The sequence below is a fragment of the Polypterus senegalus genome, chromosome 4, assembly GCF_016835505.1.
Source record: "Polypterus senegalus isolate Bchr_013 chromosome 4, ASM1683550v1, whole genome shotgun sequence".
Classification (NCBI taxonomy): domain Eukaryota; kingdom Metazoa; phylum Chordata; class Cladistia; order Polypteriformes; family Polypteridae; genus Polypterus; species Polypterus senegalus.
The window spans coordinates 232711338-232735903 of record NC_053157.1 but is presented as its reverse complement, the minus strand read 5'-3'; the positions used below and the strand labels follow the sequence as shown (position 1 = coordinate 232735903).

Here is a 24566-nt window from a genome sequence, read left to right as displayed (position 1 = left end):
TTCCATGGATGTTTTGCTATTGTTTTACTGATGTTGGTCAACGCCCGCTTCCATTAAAGCATCAGCTTTTTTAGCTCCATTCTGCACAGAAAATATGAGATTAAGTATCTTTTTCAGCCATCATTGCAAATCACACGTGGTAAATACCAATGGTAAAACAAATGCCACTTTTGGGTGGGACATTTAAACTGCACAAAGGTAATCATGTTATGATGTTTTTCTTTTTGAGCTGTGTGGGGGGCACATTTGTCCTGATATTGGAGCACATTTGATAGAATACATCTTTTCAAGAAGATAAGATTATTTCATTTCATTCAACATCATTTGTACTGCTAATATGACAGCTTTATATGGGAGAGTCATGTGCTGGACAGTTGGTTGTTGTGAGTTGACACAAACTTTTACGCTTTATTATTTATTAGTTGTTATGCACTCGAACAACTCATCTCTATTTGTGTATCTCACTCTTGTTTCCCCCTACAAAAAAACATCACGACATAATATTCCCACTTCCACTTTCTTTTGTGTTTAATCACATTACTTACTTATTCCAACACTCCTAGATGACGGCTGCTCTTCAGATTCTGTGCCGTTTCCTTCAGTGATTTTCTCCTCAAATTCCAAAAACTCGCTTTTCATTCCCGCATAATGCTGCGGGGTAGCCAGTTGTTCAGTGTTAGTGAGCCGGGGCTGTAAACTGGAATGCGATTCTTCCAAAACCTCTTGTTTGAAGACAGAGATATTTTCAAGGTTTTGTGTTTCAAGACAACCCGAGAAATCTTCCCAATTCTCAACTTTAACTTCAACAAACCCCCCCTTGCACTCCTCCTCTTTGAAGACTGAAATTCTTCCTTCGCAGTCCTCCAGCTTCACGCACACGTCCCCCGAGGCACAATCCTGCTGTTTCTCATGTGCCAGTCTTCCATCCGTGCTGTCATCTTTGGCTGAGGCCATGCTCTGTGTTAAACTCTTCTCTAACCTAAGCGTTTGCCTTTTATTTTTTTTCCATCTAAGATCCACTTCTCACATGGACAGCCCCAGCCCGGAGACTGTTAGACACCTCACTGCATGGTCTGGAGAACTGGGAAGGGGGTTCCTTTCTATCTGTCAAAATAAAGTTAATAGGATTACTTCATAAAGTCACCTAAAATAACTTTACATGTCAGGGTTAACAAACACAGAAAACTATCCATTCAATTATTATGTGAGATTTGAAACGTTGTGAACCCGCTATGTTAGTCTAAGAAGTTCTGAGCAGATCTACAGTGAAAACCTACTTGATACGGAGACAAAGATCAGCCGATCAACAGAAAGCAAAGAAAAGGGACTACTTCTGTCGAGTCCAGGGGTGTCCAACTCCGATCCTTGGGGGGTACTGCAGTGGCTGCAGGATTCCATTCTAACGCGTTTTGAAATTAGTGACCCATTTTCACTGCAAATTAACTCCTTTACCATTCATTTTATTTTATTTTTTTTTGAAAATTTTATTGATTTTATTACAATCATTCCATACAGACCAATCAATTTTTACAAAAAATAAAATTAAGAACAAGTCGACCCCTACCCCTACCATTCATTTTAATAGCCCTGTTTTTAAGGATTCGGTCCTCTGAATTGATTTGTTTCTTCATGAAATGGCAGCCAAACAGAAATGAGACGTGAAACGAGCCGACAGATGACCAGCTAAACTGGAACGTCAAACTCCTACCATTTTCTTAATGATGGTGGGCCACAGTAGCTGCAGATTTTCATTTTAACCCTTTTTCCTAATTAGTGACCAGTTTTTGCTGCTAATTAACTCCTTTTCCATTCATTTTAATAGCCCTGTTTTTAAGGATTCATTCCTCTGAATTGATTCTTTACTACATTAAATGGCAGCCAAACAGAAATTGGACGTGAAACGAGCCAACAGATGACCAGCTAAACTGGAAAGTCAAACTTCAACCATTTTCTTAATGAAGGTGGGCCACAGTAGCTGCAGATTTTCATTCTAACCCTTTTCTTAATTAGTGACCAGTTTTTGCTGCTAATTAACTCCTTTTCCATTCATTTTATTTTAATTTTTTTTTTTTTGAAAAGTTTATTGATTTTATTACAATCATTCCATACAGACCAATCAATTTTTACAAAAAATAAAATTAAGAACAAATCGACCCCTACCCCTACCATTCATTTTAATAGCCCTGTTTTTAAGGATTCGGTCCTCTGAATTGATTTGTTTCTTCATGAAATGGCAGCCAAACAGAAATTGGACGTGAAACGAGCCAACAGATGACCAGCTAAACTGGAAAGTCAAACTCCTACCATTTTCTTAATGAAGATGGGCCACAGTAGCTGCAGATATTCATTCTAACCCTTTTCTTAATTAGTGACCAGTTTTTGCTGCTAATTAACTCCTTTTCCATTCATTTTAATAGCCCTGTTTTTAAGGATTCATTCCTCTGAATTGATTCTTTACTACATTAAATGGCAGCCAAACAGAAATTGGACGTGAAACGAGCCAACAGATGACCAGCTAAACTGGAAAGTCAAACTTCAACCATTTTCTTAATGAAGGTGGGCCACAGTAGCTGCAGATTTTCATTCTAACCCTTTTCTTAATTAGTGACCAGTTTTTGCTGCTAATTAACTCCTTTTCCATTCATTTTAATAGCCCTGTTTTTAAGGATTCGGTCGTCTGAATTTCTTTTCATCCTTCCTCTGAATTGCTTCAGTTCTTTCCTTTAATGGCACCCAAACAGAAATGAAATGTGAAGTGAGGGAGCCAACAGAAGACCAACCAAGTCAGGGCCTCAAACTCCAACCATTTGCTCAATTAGGCATTGAGTCCTGTTTATTCATTAAACCCGTTCTTTAATTTCATGGCTTGTTGTTGCTCTGATTGTGCGATGGCAGACATTTCTGAAGTTGTTGATTTTCTCTTTTCTAAGAGCGCTGGTCAATTGTTTTGTGGACCTGAGCAGATCAACATTTCGGTGGCCTCCATCTTTCTCTGTTTCTTTTCAGATCTTGTATGATGGACATCAGTTGTTTTGGATCATTTCATATCTCATTATTGTTTGGCTGCTAATTAAGGAAAACAAAAATAAGTGGTCTGAGTCTTCAAGAGCAAGTCAATTAAAATGAATTCAAAAGAAGTTAAATTAGCAGCAAAACAAGTCAATAATTAAGAAAAGGGCTGGAATGAAAACCTGCAGCCACTGTGGCCTTCCAGGACCGGAGTTAGGGACCCGTGGTGGACCACAGTGGCTGCAGGTTTTCATGCTAACCCTTTTCCTTATCGGTGCCCAGTTTTCACTGCTAATTAAATTTTTTCCCTTCATTTTAATAGCCCTGGTTTTATTTGAATTCATTTCTTTCTTCATTAAATGACAGCCAAACAGAAATGACATGTGAAATGAGCCAACAGATGACCAGCTAAGTCAGGGCTTCAAACTCCAACCAGGTTCTCAATGAGAAGCCGATTATTGCTGTTAATTAAACCCGTTATTTAATTCCACGGCTTGTTGCTGCTCTCATTCTGCCACAGCAGACATTTCCAAAACTGTAGATTTTTCTGTTTTTTCTTAGAATGCCATCAACCTTACGGAGACCCTTTCTTTATTTTCAGATATTGTTTGACGGGCACAGGGGAGCTGGTCATATCACAGCTTGTTTAGTGTCTCATTATTGTTTGGCTGCTAATGAAGAAAAAAGAAACAACAAAGGGGCCTGAGTCAAGTTAATTAAAACGAAGGGAAAAGAAGTTAATTAGCAGCAACAACTTAAGGAGATGGTTAGAATGAAAACCTGCAGCCACTGCGGCCCTCCAGGACGGGAGTTCGAAACCCGTGCTCTAAGGCAGTCCTGGAGGCTGCAGGTTTTTGTTCTAACCCTGTTGCTTAATTAGAAAGCAATTCTTGCTAAAAATTTAATTCCATTGCTTGTTAGTGCTTTAACTCTGCTATGTCAGGTCATTCTCATATCCTAGATTTTCTTCTAAGGATATCGTTCAAATGATTTGAAGGCTAAAATGGATAAATAATTCTCAGTCCATCACTTTTTTCTCTTCACTTTCCTTCCAAGTATTTAATTAAACCCAATAGTGCATGATCAATACACGCAGAGGTGTCAATGGTAACAAGCTAAATGCAGAAATGCTGGTGTCTTTTATCATTGCTAATTAGGAGCAATTAAAACCCCAGAATACTGCTGTTTAAGACTAAAATAAGCAATAAGGGTTCAAAATCTTAACAAGCCAGACAACTAAAGTGAAGCAGAAGTGTTACTTGAGCAATAAGGACTTCATATTAAACAATTGGGTTGGAGCAAAAACCTGGCTCTCCAGGACCGTGACTGAGGACCCCTGCTCTAAGGTATCGATTCAGCAGTAAAGCTCATTTATGTGTTATTCCTGGACACTTGCCATCCATTACAAATTTTGATTCACATTACGGAGTCTGCACTGAAATTGCGCGTTGCCGCTCCCACCACACGACGAACCACCAAATGATCCCGAATTAGGACCCGAGCGCTGCTGTGCAAGAATAAAACTGAACTGAATGGATGTATGATTAAAAAAAAAGTAATGTTTACAAAAAAAAATGTACAGGCTCTCACTAAATTCACATCGGTGTCGAATGTTTGTGTAATTAGCATCCATTTCGGACTTCTACTGCATTTTGAGTTATTTTTCATTTTTACAAAAAATGTGAGCATTTCTCCAAAAAAAGGAAGGCTTATAAATACATTGCGGCGATTTTTTTTTTTTTCTTTTTGTCGCAACTGGTTTCGATGACATCAATAATATTTCGGAGATACAAACCGACAAATGTCAAATTAATGTCGAGCCGCTTCAGCGCCCCCGTATTGAATCCCACCGAGTCAGACTGCAGTTATCGTGTCTTTTAAATGAACGCGCACACTCGACCATGAGTCAGGAAACATTGAAGGTGTCACGATTTGTTTACGTCACCGCCGCGCTCTCCTCCCCTCTTTTTCAGCCAACCCCCAATCCGGTTTAAACCCGTTCAAGCCCCAAAACTGATGGACCGGACAGCCAGCCGACATTCATCTTCCTCGCTGGGGATTCATCGTGATTCCCCACGCCGCCCTTGTTATTTCGGTCTCATGGACATGAATTTTCTGCTCCTTTCTCCTCCCGCTCGGCATTCCCTCGCCCGCTCGTTGCTTACCGACACTTTCTTTTCTTCTACTGCTCGCTTTTTCTCTTTGTTGTCTCGTATGACAAGCCGGGTCGGCGACGTAACCAAACAAAGAGAAACGAAACGAGTCCTCCAGGAGCCGCTCGGCGGAAAGGCGTTGAAAAAAATTAAAAAGTCGGGTAGACCCTGCCATCTACTGTACGGAGGGAGGATTATTTTATTTATGTATTTATTTATTTACTGTATTTATTTTATTGCATTTATAAAAGTCAAATAGCATTCCATACAAATAACTCATTTAAGGATCGTTCATTAACGTTTCATTTTTGTTTATTTTAATCTGTTCATCAGTAATATTTTAAAATAAGTTCATGAAGCACAGAGAATTTATTAATTTAGGTACAGTATGTTTAAAAGCCGTAAATTTTTTTTACGCCGTTTGGCTTGCCCTCTCTCTCAAGGGTGGGGATCGATCTGTTCTTAACTCAAGTTTTCTTTTTATAAAAACTTGATTGCTTTGTATGGATTGCAATAAAATTAATTAAAAAAATAAAATAAAATATTTTAATCCATTCAGTTAGCGAATAAAAGGTGCCATTTTGCTTGACTTCTCATTGCATTCTCTATTCTTGAAGCCCACTTCTATCGAATGAATCAACACAACTCAATAATTAGACCCCGCTTACCGCCCAGCGCTGCCTCCTACTCAATGCTGCCAAGACAGTTTATTGGATACAGTTTTGACACTTTAGATACCTAGTTTAAATTAAGCAATACGTTCATCCGTATCTTCTCTTTCATTAGTTAAAGCACACTGGTGCAGTGGTTGGCACAGCAGCTCAACGCTCCAGCCCAATACTTTGTGAAGTAACCATAGAGGGGTGAGGGGGTGCGCAGATGACCAATGGCAACTGGAATCTGGCAGGTCAGTTTGGTTTATTCTGCTGCTTCCAGGGTCCAGCATTCCGGGGTCAAATCTTGCACACAGATGTCCCCTCTATGTCTGCACAAGTCACCCTCAGGAGACTCGGAAAACGTGCAGGTTAGGTAGACTGGGGACTCTAAACTGGTCTAGCGTGATTGTCAGCGGGGGGGTGAAGGGGACTGAGATGGTCTGGACTGGCACCTCCTACAGGCCTGCTGTGAGATGTTACTGCTCCTGTTCCATGCGAGAGTATGAACCAGATTAACAGTGTTTGAGAATATTATGGGGTGTTACATATCTATTTAAGCCATATGTTAACAACGACCGCCACCAGTACTGTTAGCCAACAGGGTGCTGGTGGAAATTGGGCTACTGTTGGCTGAAGAAGGAGAAGAAGAGGGGGGAGACATCTCCAGAGGCAGGAGGAGAGAAGGAAAGTAAAGAGAGTGGAACTGAGTGTAGGAACTTTGAATGCTGGCAGTATGACTGGTAAGGGGAGAGGGTTAGTAGATATGATGGAGAGAAGGAAGGTTGATATATTGTGTGTGCAGGAGACTAAATGGAAGGGGAGGAAGGCCAGGTGGATTAGAGGTGGATTGAAATTGTACTATCATGGTGTGGATAGGAGGAGAAATGGAGTAGGAGTTATTCTGAAGGAAGAGCATGTTTTGGTGGTGAAGAGAGTGTCAGACAGAGTGATGATTATGAAGATGAAAATTGGAGGTGTGATGATGAATGTTGTTAGTGCATATGCTACGCAAGTTGGGTGTGCAATGGGTGAGAAAGAAGACTTTTGGAGTGAGTTGGATGAAGTGATGAGTAGTGTACCCAAGGGACAGAAAGTGGTGATTGGAGCGGATTTTAATGGACATGTTGGTGAAGGGAACAGAGGAGACGAGGAGGTGATGGGTAGGTATGGTGTCAAGGAGAGGAATGAAGAAGGTCAGATGATAGTGGATTTTGCCAAAAGGATGAGCATGGCTGTGGTGAATACGTATTTTAAGAAGAGGGAGGAACACAGGGTTGCGTACAAGAGTGGAGGAAGATGCACACAGGTAGATTACATCCTATGCAGAAGAGTCAATCTGAAGGAGATTGAAGACTGCAAAGTGGTGGCAGGGGAAAGTGTAGTTAAACAGCATAGGATGGTGGTCTGTAGGATGACGTTGGAGATCAAGAAGAGGAAGAGAGTGAGGGCAGAGCCAAGGATCAAATGGTGGAAGTTGAAAAAGGAAGACTGCAAGGTTGAGTTTAGGGAGGAGGTGAGACAGGCACTGGGTGGCAGTGAAGAATTACCAGACAGCTGGGAAACTACAGCAGATGTAGTAAGGGTGACAGCAAGAAGGGTGCTTGGCATGACATCTGGAAAAAGGAAGGAGGCAAAGGAAACCTGGTGGTGGAATGGGGAAGTACAGGAGAGTATACAGAGGAAGAGGATGGCAAATAAGCAGTGGGATAGTCAGAGAGATGAAGAAAGTAGACAAGAGTACACAGAGATAAGGCTCAAGGTGAAGAGAGAGGTGGCGAAGGCTAAAGAAAAGGTTTATGATGAATTGTATGAGAGGTTGGACACTAAGGAGGGAGAAAAGGACCGGTGGGCTACAGAGAGGGGCCGAGATGGGAAAGATGTGCAGCAGGTTAGGGTGATAAAGGATAAAGATGGAAATGTACTCACAAGCAAGGAGAGTGTGTTGAGCAGATGGAAAGAGTACTTTGAGAGGCTGATGAATGAAGAGAACGAGAGAGAGAAGAGGTTGGATGATGTGGAGATAGTGAATCAGGAAGTGCAACGGATTAGCAAGGAGGACAGCTATGAAGAGGATGAAGAATGGAAAGGCTGTTGGTCCAGATGATATACCTGTGGAAACATGGAGGTGTTTAGGAGAGATGGCAGTGGAGTTCTTAACCAGATTGTTTAATGGAATCTTGGAAAGTGAGAGGATGATGAGGAGTGGAGAAGAAGTGTACTGGTGCTGATATCTAAGAATAAGGGGGATGTGCAGGACTGTAATAACTACAGGGGGATAAAATTGATGAGCCACAGCATGAAGTTATGGGAAAGAGTAGTGGAAGCTCAGTTAAGAAGTGAGGTGATGATTAGTGAGCAGCAGGATGGTTTCATGCCAAGAAAGAGCACCACAGATGTGATGTTTGATCTGAGGGTGTTGATGGAGAAGTTTAGAGAAGGCCAGAAGGAGTTGCATTGCATCTTTGTGGACCTGGAGAAAGCATATGACAGGGTGACAAGAGAGGAGCTGTGGTATTGTATGAGGAAGTCGGGAGTGGCAGTGAAGTATGTAAGAGTTGTACAAGATATGTACGAGGGAAGCGTGACAGTGGTGAGGTCTGCGGTAGGAGTGACGGATGCATTCAAGGTGGAGGTGGATTACATCAGGGATCGGCTCTGAGCCCTTTCTTATTTGCAATGGTGATGGACAGGTTGACAGACGAGATTAGACAGGAGTCCCCGTGGACTATGATGTTTGCTGATGACATTGTGATCTGTAGCAATAGTAGGGAGCAGGTTGAGGAGACCCTGGAGAGGTGGAGATCTGCTCTAGAGAGGAGAGGAATGAAGGTCAGCAGGAACAAGACAGAACACGTGTGTGAATGAGAGGGAGGTCAGTGGAATGGTGAGGATGAACAGAGTAGAGTTGGCGAAGGTGGATGAGTTTAAAAACTTGGAATCAACAGTACAGATGTGGTGAGAGAGGACATGCAGGTGATGGGTGTAACAGATATGGTTCTTGTATTTTATTAGACAGGATATCAGTCATGTCTAACTTCTAAAATCAGAATTTTACATGGGAAAATTGTGTTCTGGACACTTTCCATTTTTGTGATTTCTCACAAAAGTTTACGTTGTATGAATTATTAGGTCAGCTACTGTTAATCATAATGCAACCAAGCAGCTCATCTCCGATTGAATATCTCATTCTCAATTCCACTCATGAAAAACACCAAAACAAACACAGACAGAGCTTACAAGTGCTCTCAGTTCATGTCTCATTACATTACTTACCTAATGTCCCATATTAGTGAACCAGGGCTGTAAATTGGAATGAGACTCTTCACAGACATCCTGCTTGAAAATATTCCTGGTTTCATGCTTTTGCGGTTCAAGACTAATTGAGACACCTTCTGAATCCTCCACTTTAACTTCAACAATCTGCCCCTTGCCTTCTTCCTCCTCCTTAAAACCTGTAATTTGTTCTTCACAATCCTCCTCTTTCACACTCAAATCCTCCAGTGCACCCCATTCACAGTCTTCCTGTTTAATGGGTGCCACTTTTTCATCCAGGCCATCCTCTTTGGCTGAGGTCATGTTCTGTGGGAAACTCTTCTCTCCTCCAAGTACCAACTCCTTTCTTGTAAGATCCTCTTCTCACATGGAGAGCTGTGACCTGCATGCCATTAGAAACCACACTCCCTGACCATGTGACCTGGAAAGGAGTCTCCTTATACAGTCGGACCTTGCTAGGTCGACCTTCCCTAAGTCAAAAACCTCCCTATTTCGAATTGCTCGTTAGTCCCCGGCTGAATTCCCATAAGACCAATGTATTTAGATCTCAACTCGAAAACTTTTCCGCTCCCAACCACCGTTAGTCGAATTTTCTATGGCCTTTGGGTTATTATTCTGAGGCTACATTTCAGAACATGTGGTCCAGAAAACCAAGAAAAGGGACGCAAAGTCTTATCTTAATGCATTCCACAAGGGATTAAGCGACTCTGAGGGTAGGACGTCTATTTTGAGACCAAAAATGTCCGAAAACTAAAGTGAGTGGCTGGAATAGCCTGCATCCCTTCGGTGCTCCATGAGTCATAACCAACCGGGTGGCATCTGGAATTTCCAAATTGTCTCAAGAAAGACGTTTTAAAACCCATTTTTCCTTGACCTTTGTCAGTCTCTTGTCGGGAGGAGCCTTGAATAGTGTTCGTGTCTGTGTGCTTCTCCATAGTCTCCCGTACGGTACGTGCCCCGAAAATGACAACTGGTAAGCGCAAGCTTAAAACGTTGTCAATCGCGGAAAAAGTTACCGTCATCAGAGCCGTCGAAAAGGGCGACAAGAAGACAGTGGAAATTGCAGAGCAATTTGGCATTCCCACAATTACGCTCTCCACTTTTCTAAAAGAAAAGGAAAAGATTTGGAAACTGTACAGTGAGAAGTCATGTGGCCATCAGAAGAGGATGAGGGAATGTGAGTATCCCGCCATTGAACAATACATTTTGAAGTGGTTTGTGCAAGCAAGGGATAGGAATGTTCCTATTGACGGGAAGCTTTTGCAAAAATTGTATGTGTTTCGGTCCAGTGACGAGATTGAGGAGATTGATGAGCGAGATGCATCGGCACATCAACGCCAAGCGAAGTTAACAAAGGTCTAAAGGTAACCTGTTTCATTGCACTGTTCGATAGTACATACTGTAGATGCATGTACTGCAGCGCTTACCGATTCATTTTACACTCGCACCCCCTGTGACGGCCGAGGCCGATTTCGCACCCCCTTGGTTTGAGAAGAAGTATGAAAAAATATGAGTTCATACGATAGTTCATAATACCCACGCAGCACTAAGTGCGCGTAAGAGCGGAAGTAATCCGTTTTAACAAGCAGCGTATTGCACTGATATGAAATGGCCTGCCCATTTAATTATTTAGGAATGGATAGATAAATTAAGATTTTGTACAAATAATGTTTTTCATTTTTCTTCCTCGATGGATTCTGCTAGCACCCCCAATCAGGAAGCGCTGATGTACCAGTATGTAGCCTACATGTATATGTATAAAACGACAATATAATAAACGGCTATACTGTATAATAATTAAGCCGGAAAAATAATGTCCTTGATTAACCCGCGCATATTACGCCATTTTCCCTTACTTGTAAACTCCGTAAGTCGAATTTTTTTCTGGTCCCTTTGAGTTCGATTTAGCGAGGTCCGACTGTATCTGTCAAAGTAAATGTCACAGAATTAATGAATACAATGGCCAAAATAATTTGAGCACATGTCAGAGATGACTTTCTGATTTTAGCAAACATGGAAAACTACAAATTAGGTTTGGTATGAGGGATTTAAAAGGCTGAAAACTGCCCATGTTGTTAGCCGAAGAAGATCTCAGAACATCTGGAGTGAAAACCAACTGAACACAGAAACAGTAGGCTGTCTCAAACAGGGAAAGAGATAAAAAAAAATATATATATATATATATATATATATATATATATATATATATATATATATATATATATATATATATATATATATTGTGGCAGATCTATGCCCAGCTGGGACGCCTGGAAGGAACGGGAGAGCTAGTATACCTCCCCAGGGCCACGAGAGGGTGACCGCCCTGGTCTGTATGGGGGCCATGGGAACCGAGTATGGAAGCTCAACCCTATTAAGGCCCCCAGACCACCACAAAGGGGCCCCCAGAGGGTTGACGAGCCCTGGATGTCAGCACTTCTGCTACACCCGGAAATGCTACCGAAAGGAATACCAGGGACACCCAGAGTGCTTCCGGGTGCTCATGCGGCACTTCCGCCACACCAGAAAGTGCTGCCAAAAGGTCATCAGAGAGCACCTAGAGCTCATCCAAGTGATTATAAAAGAGGCCACCTCCATCGAGCCAGAGGGCTGGAGTCGGGAGGAGGAAGTCATTGTGTGGGAGGACTGGAGTAAAGGCGGCCGGAGAAGTCCGGAGGGAGAGAAAAGGTACAAAAGCACTGTGTTGTGTGCCGGACTGTTGTAAATAAACCGTGTGTGTTTTGGAACATTCAGTGTCTGTCTGGGGCTAACTGCCACAATATATGTATACAGTAATCCCTCCTCGATCGCGGGGGTTGTGTTCCAGAATCCCCCGCGATAGGTGAAAATCCGTGAAGTAGAAACCATATACTTGTATGGTTATTTTTATATATTTTAAGCCCTTAGAAACTCTCCCACACTGTTTATAAATATTCTCTGCACAGTTATACAGTAAATTCTCGTTTATAGCAGTTGATCCGCTCCAGAGAGATAAATGAATTTCCACGAAGTAGCATTCTTTATTTAGAAATCTAATATTTTCACAGTAAGAGCATAGAATACCTGTTTACGACTTTCTAAATACGTTTTTTAACATTATTAGAGCCCTCTAGACATAAAATAACACCCTTTAGTCAAAAGTTTAAACTGTACTCCATGACAAGGCAGAGATGACAGCTCTTTCTCACAATTAAAAGAATGCAAACATATCTTCATCTTCAAGGTGCGCGCCAGTAGCGGAAATGTTGGAGAGAGAGAGAGAGAAAAGTAAACAATCAAAAATCAATAGGGCTGTTGGGCTTTTAAGTATATGAAGCACCACGATAAAGCGGCCGCAATGAAGGGATCAATGTGAAGGTAGTCTTTTCAGCATTTTTTATAGGAGCGTCCGTATCTTCTAAGCAAACCGCCCCTCTGCTCACATCTCCTCTGTCAGGAGCAGAGAATATCAGAGAGAGTGAGAGAGAGAAAAGAAAACAATCAAAAATCAATACGGGCTGTTAGAGCTTTGAAGTGTGCGAAGCACCGCGCCGGAAGCATATCGTATGTCATTGAGGAGTTTTATTTAATATGTAATACGTGCTCTGATTGGGTAGCTTCTCAGCCATCCGCCAATAGCGTCCCTTGTATGAAATCAACTGGACAAACAAACTGAGGAAGCGTGTAGCATAAATTAAAAGACCCATTGTCTGTAGAAATCCGCGAACCAGCGAAAAATCCGTGATATATACTTAGATATGCTTACATTTAAAATCCACGATGGAGAGAAGCCGCGAAAGTCGAAACGCGATATAGTGAGGGATTACTGTGTATATATATATATATATATATATATATATATATATATATATACAGTGGTGTGAAAACTATTTGCCCCCTTCCTGATTTCTTATTCTTTTGCATGTTTGTCACACAAAAAGTTTCTGGTCATCAAACACATTGAACCATTAGTCAAATATAACACAAGTAAACACAAAATGCAGTTTTTAAATGATGGTTTTATTATTTAGGGAGAAAAAAATCCAAACCTACATGGCCCTGTGTGAAAAAGTAATTGCCCCTTGTTAAAAATCACCTAACTGTGGTGTATCACACCTGAGTTCAATTTCTGTAGCCACCCCAGGCCTGATTACTGCCACACCTGTTTCAATCAAGAAATCACTTCAATAGGAGCTGCCTGACACAGAGAAGTAGACCAAAAGCACCTGAAAAGCTAGACATCATGCCAAGATCCAAAGAAATTCAGGAACAAATGAGAACAGAAGTCATTGAGATCTATCAGTCTGGTAAAGGTTATAAAGCCATTTCTAAAGCTTTGGGACTCCAGTGAACCACAGTGAGAGCCATTATCCACAAATGGCAAAACATGGAACAGTGGTGAACCTTCCCAGGAGTGGCCAGCCGACCAAAATTACCCCAAGAGCGCAGAGACGACTCATCCGAGAGGTCACAAAGACCCCAGGACAACGTCTAAAGAACTGCAGGCCTCACTTGCCTCAATTAAGGTCAGTGTTCACGACTCCACCATAAGAAAGAGACTGGGCAAAACGGCCTGCATGGCAGATTTCCAAGACGCAAACCACTGTTAAGCAAAAAGAACATTAGGGCTCGTCTCAATTTTGCTAAGAAACATCTCAATGATTGCCAAGACTTTTGGGAAAATACCTTGTGGACTGATGAGACAAAAGTTGAACTTTTTGGAAGGCAAATGTCCCGTTACATCTGGCGTGAAAGGAACACAGCATTTCAGAGAAAGAACATCATACCAACAGTAAAATATGGTGGTGGTAGTGTGATGGTCTGGGGTTGTTTTGCTGCTTCAGGACCTGGAAGGCTTGCTGTGATAGATGGAACCATGAATTCTACTGTCTACCAAAAATCCTGAAGGAGAATGTCCGGCCATCTGTTCGTCAACTCAAGCTGAAGCGATCTTGGGTGCTGCAACAGGACAATGACCCAAAACACACCAGCAAATCCACCTCTGAATGGCTGAAGAAAAACAAAATGAAGACTTTGGAGTGGCCTAGTCAAAGTCCTGACCTGAATCCAATTGAGATGCTATTGCATGACTTAAAAAGGGGGTTCATGCTAGAAAACCCTCAAATAAAGCTGAATTACAACAATTCTGCAAAGATGAGTGGGCCAAAATTCCTCCAGAGCGCTGTAAAAGACTCATTGCAAGTTATCGCAAACGCTTGATTGTAGTTATTGCTGCTAAGGGTGGCCCAACCAGTTATTAGGTTCAGGGGGCAATTACTTTTTCACACAGGGCCATGTAGGTTTGGATTTTTTTCTCCCTAAATAATAAAAACATCATTTAAAAACTGCATTTTGTGTTTACTTGTGTTATATTTGACTAATGGTTAAATGTGTTTGATGATCAGAAACATTTTGTGTGACAAACATGCAAAAGAATAAGAAATCAGGAAGGGGGCAAATAGTTTTTCACACCACTGTATATATGTACATACTGCTCAAAAAATGAGAGGACCACTTTTTAATGAGATTATAGCATCAAGTCGGTGAAACTTGTGGGCTGTTGATCTGCTGCTTTGGTATTCATGAAATGAACAACAGGTGCGCTAGAGGGGCAACAATGAGAAGACCCCCAAAACAGGAATGGAGGCCACTAACATTTTTCCCGCCTCATCTGTTTTGTCACTCATTTTGTATTTGGCTACGGTCAGTGTCACTACTGGTAGCATGAAGCCATACCTGGACCCTACAGAGTTTGGTGGCACAGGTAGTCCAACTTTTCCAGGATGGTAGGCACGTCAATACACGCCTCCCATTGCCAGAAGGTCTGCTGTGTCTCCCAGCACAGTCTCAAAAGCATGGAGGAGATTCCAGGAGACAGACAGGCAGTTACTCGAGGAGAGCTGGACAAGGCCCCTCATAGAAGGTCCTTAACCCATCAGTAGGACCCACCACTATTTGCTCCTTTGGGCAAAGAGAAACAGGATGAGCACTGACAGCGCCTACAAAATGACCTCCAGCAGGCAGGCATGGCACGGGTGTGAATGTCTCAGGCCAAATAATCAGAAACAGACTTCATGAGGTTGGCCTGAGTGTCCAACATCCTCAAGTGGGCACCGCGGAGCTTGGTTGGCATTTGCCATAGAATACCAGAATTGGCAGGTCCACCACTGGTAGTCACTCTGTGCTTTTCACAGATGAGAGCAGATTCATCCTGAGCACATGTGACAGACATGAAAGGGTCTGGAGAAGCCACAGAGAACGTCATGCTGCCTGTGACATCGTTCGGCATGACTGCTTTGGTGGTGGGTCAGTGAATGTATATCTGGGGAGGGAGGCATATCCATGGAGGGATGCACAGACCACTACAGGCTAGACAACACCACCTTGACTGCCATTAGGTACTGGGATGAAATCCTTGGACCCATCGTCAGACCCTATGCTGGTGCAGTGGCTCCTGGGTTCCTCCTGGTGCACCACAATGCCTGGCTTCATGTTTTTGCATGAGGATGAAGAAATTGATCCCATTACCTGGCCCCCATGCTCATTCGCCTGACCTCAATCCAATAGAACACCTCTGGGTGGGACATTATGTTTGGGTACATCCAACACTTTAGACTGTCCAGGAGCTCAGTGATGCCCTGGTCCAGATCTGGGAGGAGATCCCCAAGGACACCATCCGTCATCTCATTAGGACGTTGTCAGGCATGCATACAAGCACATTGGGGGGCATACAAACTACTGAGTATGATTTGGAGTTGCTGCAATAAAATTTTGGCAAAATGGACTCACCTGTCTGCCGCTGTATCATTTTTTCCCTTTGATTTTTGAGGAGCGTCTTTGAATTCAGCCCTCTGTAGGTTAATCATTTTCATTTCCATCAAATGATGTACCATTCTTTCATTCCTAACACTTCACCATAGCAGTCCATGGCAGTATGTATATATATATATATATATATATATATATATATATATATATATATATACTGTATATGTGTGTGTGTGTGTTTACCACTTTGAACTTCTTCATCATGCCAATATATGTCAAATCGGGCGGCACGGTGGCGTAGTGGTAGCACTGCTGCCTCACAGTACGGAGACCTGGGTTCGCTTCCCGGGTCCTCCCTGTGTGGAGCTTGCATGTTCTCCCCATGTCTGTGTGGGTTTCTTCCCACAGTCCAAAGACATGCGGGTTTGGTGATCCTAGTGTGTGGGTGTGTGCCCTGCAGTGGGCTGGCGCTCTGCCCAGGATATGTTCCTGCCTTGCGCCCTGTGCTGGCTGGGATTGGCTCCAGCCGACCCACATGACCCTGTGTTAGGATATAGCAAGTTGGATAATGGATGGATATGTCAAACCGGGCTCAAATATAAGAGTGAAGAGATCCAAAGGTCAGGTTTAACCTCAACTTAGGACACCATTTTAAAAAGACTCAGCCTGTGATGTATTGATATTTCAATCATCAATTACAATAAACCCAACAGAAATTCACTTTCAGTGCAAACACACATTTGACTGCTATTACAAATACTCTCAAGCTATCCCACGGCAATAGTAGGCCTGCCAGAATGATCCTGTCTGTTATTAGAGGCAGCTCTAAAAAGTGCCCACTTCTCCACATTCCAAAGCACTCCTCTTCTCACTCCTCTTGCTTTCTCTGTATCTTTCTTACTCCTACCTGTTGACTCCATACTCCAGCTTATCTCTCCACTCCTAAGTCAATGGCTTAGTGTGCCTCCAGATATCATTCAGCTTGAAAACAGTTTCTCGGGATCAGGTACAGTTCTGCTTTAGCTCTACAGACACCTGGCTTGAATGCCCAATGGCTGCAAATGATGGCTGCTCACACAGAAATATTCATCCAAAACCCATCTGACACTTCCATGTGTTTTTCCCCGCTCACACTTAATCTTCCTCACATCTTCAGAAGGATTATTTCTAACACTATCCTGGTCGCTAGCCGTCTCAGTTTTTTTATTTCGGTCCTCCGGTTTCCCCTCCAACATCCCAAACATAACGTGTGTCCAGTTCCAGTATGAAGTAATGATGGAGGTCTAATGATGGTCTTCAGAAGACCTCAAGCGATTTGAAGCATCGATGGCATTTGAAGAACAGATTTGAAATCGGTGGGGAAGTGAACTGGACATAACAACTGACCATCAGCACAGAAGCACCTCGGCAGACTGCTCGTTACTCTTTCCTCTTTCTTCGTCCACAAGCTGTCTTTGTTTCTTTCTGTATCCTGTCATCCCCGTCGTGCTGTTACCCTCTTTTTCTCTCTACCCCTCGCCCTGCTGGATGCCCCCGTCACTCACCGACACTCATCCTCTTTCTCGCCGCTCCCTCTCTTCTTCTCTCTTTTCGCTTCTTCTGTTCGCTTTTATGCCTCAAGTGCAGACCCGCAGCTCGTATGACTGAAGAAATCAAACAAAGCGGAACAAAACGAGTCATCAACGAGCGACTCTTGTCCCTATGCGGATCTTCAGGTAAACGCTGCCATCTACTGGACATATGGAGGATCATTTATAAACCTGTCGGTTTTCTCTGCTCAGAAGATCCGTTTCAATCGAATGCTGTATTACAATTTAATATTTAGGACCTGCTAAGAAATGGCATGCCGTCCAACTCTGATTCTAGCCTTGTGCGCGATGCTGCCAGGTCAGACTCCGGCTCCCTGTTAACCTTGAACTGGATTCCGATGATGAAAATGAAAAATGGAATAACAAAATTTAATAATAAACAGCCTGTGCTAGGTGGCGCAGTGTTAGCGCTGCTGCCTCGCAGTAAGGACACCTGGGTTCGTTTCCCGGGTCTTCCCTGCGTGGGGTTTGCATGTTCTCCCCGTGTCTGCCTGGGTTTACTCCGTATGCTCTGATTTCCTCCCACAGTCCAAAGACATGCAGGATAGGTGCATTGGCGATCCTAAATTGTGCTTGGTGTGCGCTCACCCTGCGGTGGGCTGACTGGGATTGGCCCTGTGTTAGGATATAGCAGGTTGGAAGTTAATTAATATTGGTTTATTTTTATTGCCTTCTATTTTTCTATTCTTCATTTTGTAAAGCACTTTGAGCTACATTTTTTGTATGAAAATGTGCTATATAAATAAATGTTGTTGTTGTTACCACAACACTAAATTGGATTACTTGGATGTGATGATATCAGGTTCAATGTGTATATAAATTGTGTTTTTTCACTAACAAGAATTCTGTTAAGAAAGTTGTGGTTCCCTTTGTTTAGTTTGGTACCCAAAGTACTATATCTTTAAATTACTCACTCAAAACTATGAAAATAACCACAATTACACTCAGATTTATTTAATTTAATTTAATGAGTTACTCATATATATTTATTCATTTCCTGCACTGTGCTTTGTAGGCATATGTTTACGTTGTATGACTTGTATTTTTATCAGGTGTGTACTTATCAGTTGCGTATGCCTGTAATTCAACCGGGGACTTGCGATCAGTGGAGTCACCTGTCATCATAAAAAGTAAAAGAAAAAAAAAAACTAACTAATAATTCTCTTTAATAAAACCCCTGTGTGCGTCCAGGTGTCTGTGTGTGTGTGTGTGTCTTCTGGTGAAGTGCGCATGTGCGGGCCGCGCAGTGCATTGCACCGTGCCCCGCCCATGTACATGGCTCTGTGGACGCACACACACTGGACGCCGGGCACACAGTAAATGGCCTAGCTGCTGCCGCGCAAGATAAGCAAATAAAGCGCACACACTGGAAGCTGGGCACACAGGGAATGGCCTTGCCACGGCCGCAAATGATAAGAAATAAGGGACACCGTTGCTGGGGAGAGTGCTGATTGGGTAATCGCCGCCGCGCATATAAAATCCGTTGCTGGTGAGACGCCACATATACAATAATCAGCTGCACACCAGCACAGATTAAAATACTTGCAGGGGAACTAAACAGTACTTGCTGGGGAGACACCACGGGCACAATTATCAGCTACACGCCACACATTACATCAGTTGCTGGGGACACTCTGCTGATTGCCCACTGTTGTGACAGAAAATTAAAGTCGTATTACGGACATCAAAGCCAGTATTACTGTCAGAGAAAATTACAGGAATTTTACGGAAATACAAACCAGTATTACTGCGAGAGAAAATTAATGACACACAATACAGTGATGCATATTACAGCCACATACAAGCCAGTATTACTGTAAGAGAAAATATCACAGACGTATCTACTAATAACATGCCACCCAAAAAAAAGGACACGTCAAGTAGGACAAAAGACACAGACAATCAAATCCTATATAAGCAACATCTCCTGGGAGAACGGTCAGCTCAACAAGTAAACATCAACAAAAGAAAGGCTGAAAGACAAAGAAAAATACGAGCAAATAGATCGATTGAAGAAAAAGAAAACGAGCGCCAGAAAAACACTAAAAGAGAAAGACTCAGAAGAGCAAACCTTAGAAAATGTTGCCATTTACTTGCCAGAACCAGTATTCAGCCACGGTCAGTTATCTGTTGCATTATCATGAGTTAGACGTTTTCCAGATGTTGTTGTCAAGGTTGTAGATGGTCCAGAACAAGGCAAACTGTTTGCAAACTCAGACAGAATATTTACAAGAAATGTCTATAATGAAATTGTATAGAAAAATTTCATGAGGTAAAAAAATAGAAAATTTTACCTAAATATCTTCTTCAGATATTGTGTCTTGCAGATTGCTACAAAGTTTTACACTAAGGCAATATTAATTATACTCACTGTATTGTCATATACGTTTCTATTTTATTTTTATTATTATTTTACTTTAGGCTTCTTGCAAAAATATTTTTGACAAAAAAAAAAAAATTAAGACAAGAAACAGAATGAGGTCAAGGTCCCTTGCCATTTAATATAAACTGTTCCTACTAATGTTCATGCACTACTGTTCTAGCGCCCGTTATTGTAACGGGCTTAATGTCTAGTGATGAAATAAATGTGTCCACCGGTCTGTGCTATAAGTTTGTTTTCTTTATGATTCCGATAACTTTTAATCATCTTAATGTTCTAAATCGCTGAATTGGCACATTCCCCGTTCAAATACAAGGGGAAAACGCGAGGTGCTGCAGCGACGAGCTTCACCTCACCTCGGACTGGGTTCTCCGTCACACACTGGGTCGATGATTGCAATTGGCGCGTGCCTGTTGCTGTCTCTATTTATGTCGCCAATATAATGTCTGCAGACACGTTTATTATACACTTTGACTGCCCATAATCTGGCTAATAGCTTTAATGAATGTGTGTGACAAATTTAGTCTTGCTGATTGGACATAAAATCCGCAGTGAAAGGCACAGGGAGAGAATAACAGTACCGTACCGCCCTGAAGGGGGCGCATGTGAGCCCAACAAGTGCTAGTTGCTGCGGCTCTTCTACGTTAGCGAAATCAGAAAGTCAAGTGCACTGCAGCGGGCTGTTTATTTTTATTTTTGTTCCGACTGACTGCCAAAATGGAAGATTAGGACTTTTAAAACTAAAGGAAAATAAGGAGGACTTTTACAAGAAAGTGAAGGAGACTTTCGTGGAGATGGATAGGCGCATGCATTTCATTTACAAATAAAGGTAAGACCTTAAACGGTTTTCAATTTTTTTTTTTTTAAATAAGGGATCAGACTAAGAAAAAAAACAATCCAATATTTAAAAACTAAATTTTGACCTTAAATAAAATATTCTTTTGTTAAACTGTCTGTATTAAAATTGATTAAAGCGAATTAAAACCTTTTAAAAACAATAAAATATTTCGGTTCAGGTCAAAACTGAAATCTGTTTTTTCTTGTACACCACTCACTACTTTGATTTGTATTGAATGAGTATGAATTGTGGAGCTGCGTTGGCAAATTTACAACACATGGAGGGTTAGGGTAGTGCTGCCGCCTCGCAGTTAGGAGACCCGGGTTCACTTCCTGGGTCCTCCCTGTGTGGAGTTTGCATGTTCTCCTCGTGTCTGCGTGGTTTCCTCCCAAAGACATGCAGGTTAGGTGCATTGGCGATCTGAAAGTGTCCCTAGTGTTTGCTTGGTGTGTGTGTGGGCACCCTGCCCGGGGTTTGTTTCCTGCCTTGCGCCCTGTGTTGGCTGGGATTGGCTCCAGCAGACCCCCGTGACTCTGTATTTAGGATATATCGGGTTAGATAATGGATGGAGGGTGAGAAGCAAATGCTCTCTCTCGCTGCTATAAATGTAACATTCTTTCTTATCCAAATATGCGCCTTACCTTTGTGTGTGTAAAGAATGCTGATATGATCTGAAACACAACCAGCAGTCAATGTGCCAATTTAATAGTGAATACGCCGCTCTTTTGGGTTCCTATATTTGTAAATCTGACTCTGAAGGAGTGAGTGCCTCACCAGCCATGAACCTCACTGCACATCACTGAATCGAACTATACTTGGAGGAGTCGGTAAAAAACTGGAGTGAAATTCCTTGCATGTGTGCATACTTAGTTCATAAATATGATTCTGATTAAGCTATTACAAATTTATATTAGGAACAATAAAGTTAAATAAACATGGGCTGAGCTGGACAACCTTGCAAAAGTCAGACACATTTGAGCGTCAGATATTAGTTCTCTATTAATTAGATTAAAGTGCTTTTGTTTTCAAAAGCAGATTAATTTTGTAAATTTGAGCATTTGAGCATCACATATTTGTTGTCTATTAATTTAAGTGTTTTCTGTTTACAAAAGTAGGGTGTTGTTGTACTGTGTTAGCCATAATGGATGCAACGAGAAGTCATTTAAAATGACACCTTTTATTGGCTTACTGAGCAGATTACAAAATATAAACTGTCAAGGCAACTGAGGCCCCTTCTTCAGTTAGCCAATAAAAGGAGTCATTTGGCGTGACTTCTCATTGTTTACAAAAGCAAATTAATTTTGTCAATTTGAACATTTGAGCGCCACATATTAGCTGCCTAGTAATTAAATTAAAGTGTCTCAGTTTACAAAAGCAAATTAATTTGTCAATTTGAACATTTGAGCGCCACATATTAGCTGCCTAGTAATTAAATTAAAGTGTTTCAGTTTACAAAAGCAAATTAATTTGTCAATTTGAACATTTGAGCGCCACATATTAGCTGCCTAGTAATTAAATTAAAGTGTTTCAGTTTACAAAAGTAGGATTCAATGAGAGGTCCGGTGAAATGACCCCTTTATTGTCTAACTGACCAGATTACAAAATGCAAGCTTTGGAGGTAACTGAGGTCCCTTCTTCAGTTAACCAACAAAAGGAGTCATTTGGCGTGACTTCTCTCTGTTTTCAACGGCAAATCAATTTTGTGAATTTGAGCATTTGAGCATCACTTATTAGTTGTCTATTAATCAAATGGAAGTGCCTTCCATTTGTAAAAGCAAATTTATTTCGTGACGGTGCTTTTAGTGCCACGTGTGTGTAGTCAATTGTGCTGTTTACATTAGGAAAATCAGCAATGGCTGCCTCTTGCGTTTTGACCTTGGTTTGCCCACTTGACAGGAATTAGCACACAGCTGAGGCCTCATCTGTTGTCCTGGGTGCAGTTTGGGTCTCCAGAAAGGACATAACAGCACTAAAAAAGGTCCAGAGAAGAATGACTAGGCTGATTCAGGGCTACAGGGGATGAGATAAGGAAAAGATTTAAAGAGCTGAGCCTTTAGAGTATAAGTAAAAGAAGATTAAGAGGAGACCTGACTGACCTGTTTAAAATGATGAAGGGAATTAGTCCAGTGGATCAAGATGGTGACTTTAAAATGAGTTCATAAAGAACACAGGGACACAGTTGGAAACTTGTGAAGGGGAAATTTCACAGAAACATTAGGAAGTTTTTCTTAACACGGAGAACCACAGACACTTGGAATAAGTGACCAGTGGTAGACAGGAGGACTTTAGGGACTTGATGTTACTTTAGCAGAATTACATGGATATGAACAGCAAGCTTTTTTGGGCTGAATGGCCTGTTCTCCTCCAGGTTGTTCCAGTGTTACATGTATCTGAGAAGCATCTTAATTTTATTATCCTATGCAGATGTCATGACACGGCCATGGGATAACTGTTAGATTCATGACCTATCATGGTCAGGTTGGGGAGCCTGCACTGGTTACATCGCATCGCCACATCCACCACATGATGAAACAGTTCAGGATCCCAGTTGTCAACCCCCAAGGCAGACATGCGGTGCAGTGCCACCCTCTGGAAATGACCCACTATCTGCCACAACCAGGTGTTACGTGGGCGTCTCAATGCCTGGTCCAGCCTCTCTGGTCCTCAACAATGATGATCACCCTCGGGGAATCGCGCCACATGGCCGTAGTGACGTAACTGACGCTCCCTCACAATCACCTGGGACTCCGTGTGCAGCTGCTCATTGGACACAAAGTCAAACCAGCGGTGCCCAAGGACTCTCCGAAGAGACACACTACTAAAGGAGTCCAGTCTTCATCTCAGGTCACTGTCATGGCACATTGTCAAATCCCGTACAGCTCTTAAAATCTGTCACAGGACAGGGATCGCGTCAAAAATAATTAAGGATAATGTTAACTTATTATTTTTCTTAAAATGTAAACATTTTTTTATACTTATTCTAAGTAAAAAACTATACTGTGAACTGAACACATTTAAGTGAAATTTAATGACACTGCACTTCCTCTTAGATCGATTTCTAAGTCTTTACAACAATGCATTCAGCTGTATCTTTTATCCATAATAAGAGCTATTTTACTACGAATGTGTAAGTATAAAGCATATTAATTCCGTAATGAATAACTAGTATTTCATTTCGTTAGTTAAAGACGTATAGTTGTTGTTTTCACGAAAACTTTCCCTTCATGTGAGAAACATGACGAGCAAGATAGCATCTTCTTAACAATTTACCTTGTTGGTTTGCTTTAAAAAGCAAGCACATTTCTCGGATAGTTACGTATGTTCATATATATATATATATATATATATATATATATATATATATATATATTGTAATGGACAGCTGGGTCCCATGCCCGGCCGGGATGCCCCTGTTGTGTATATTCCGAGGGAGCCACCATGGACACTTCAGTACCTCCCCCGGAACACTTGGTGGCAGCCTCCATGGCGGTGATTCTCAACCACCTGCAGGGCTCCATGGGAGATGGAGTCCTCTGCAGCCTGGTTGGGGGCTCGGTTGGCCGCTAGGGGGAGCTGTGAAAATTACTTTTTCACACAAGGCCATGTAGGTTTGGATTTTTTTTCTCCCTAAATAATAAAAACCATCATTTAAAAACTGCATTTTGTGTTGACTTGTGTTATATTTGACTAATGGTTAAATGTGTTTGATGATCAGAAACATTTTGTGTGACAAACATGCAAAAGAATAAGAAATCAGGAAGGGGGCAAATAGTTTTTCACACCACTGTATATTCGAAACTGGTTAAGCGGGTTTTATATCCGAGACCCCCCCAGGACTTCAGCAACAAGGTGCTCTGGCCACAAAAGGCTAAGATATAGAGACACGTTAGGTGAAAACCAAAGACAGCTTTTGATGAGAAG

General features: G+C 41.9%; 1 protein-coding gene across 1 annotated transcript in view; it reads right to left on the bottom strand.

The window, feature by feature from the left end:
* The window catches only part of LOC120528893 (zinc finger protein 665-like), a 53921-nt gene extending 48665 nt beyond the window's left edge, over positions 1-5256 (bottom strand). Inside the window, exons 1-2 of the mRNA XM_039752970.1 lie at positions 5175-5256; positions 546-1104 (exon numbers count right to left, since the gene is read on the bottom strand). Coding sequence (XP_039608904.1) covers positions 546-954 — 409 coding nt within the window. The 5' untranslated portion in view covers positions 955-1104; positions 5175-5256. The remainder of the gene's footprint in view (positions 1-545; positions 1105-5174) is intronic.
* Positions 5257-24566: the final 19310 nt, after the last annotated feature.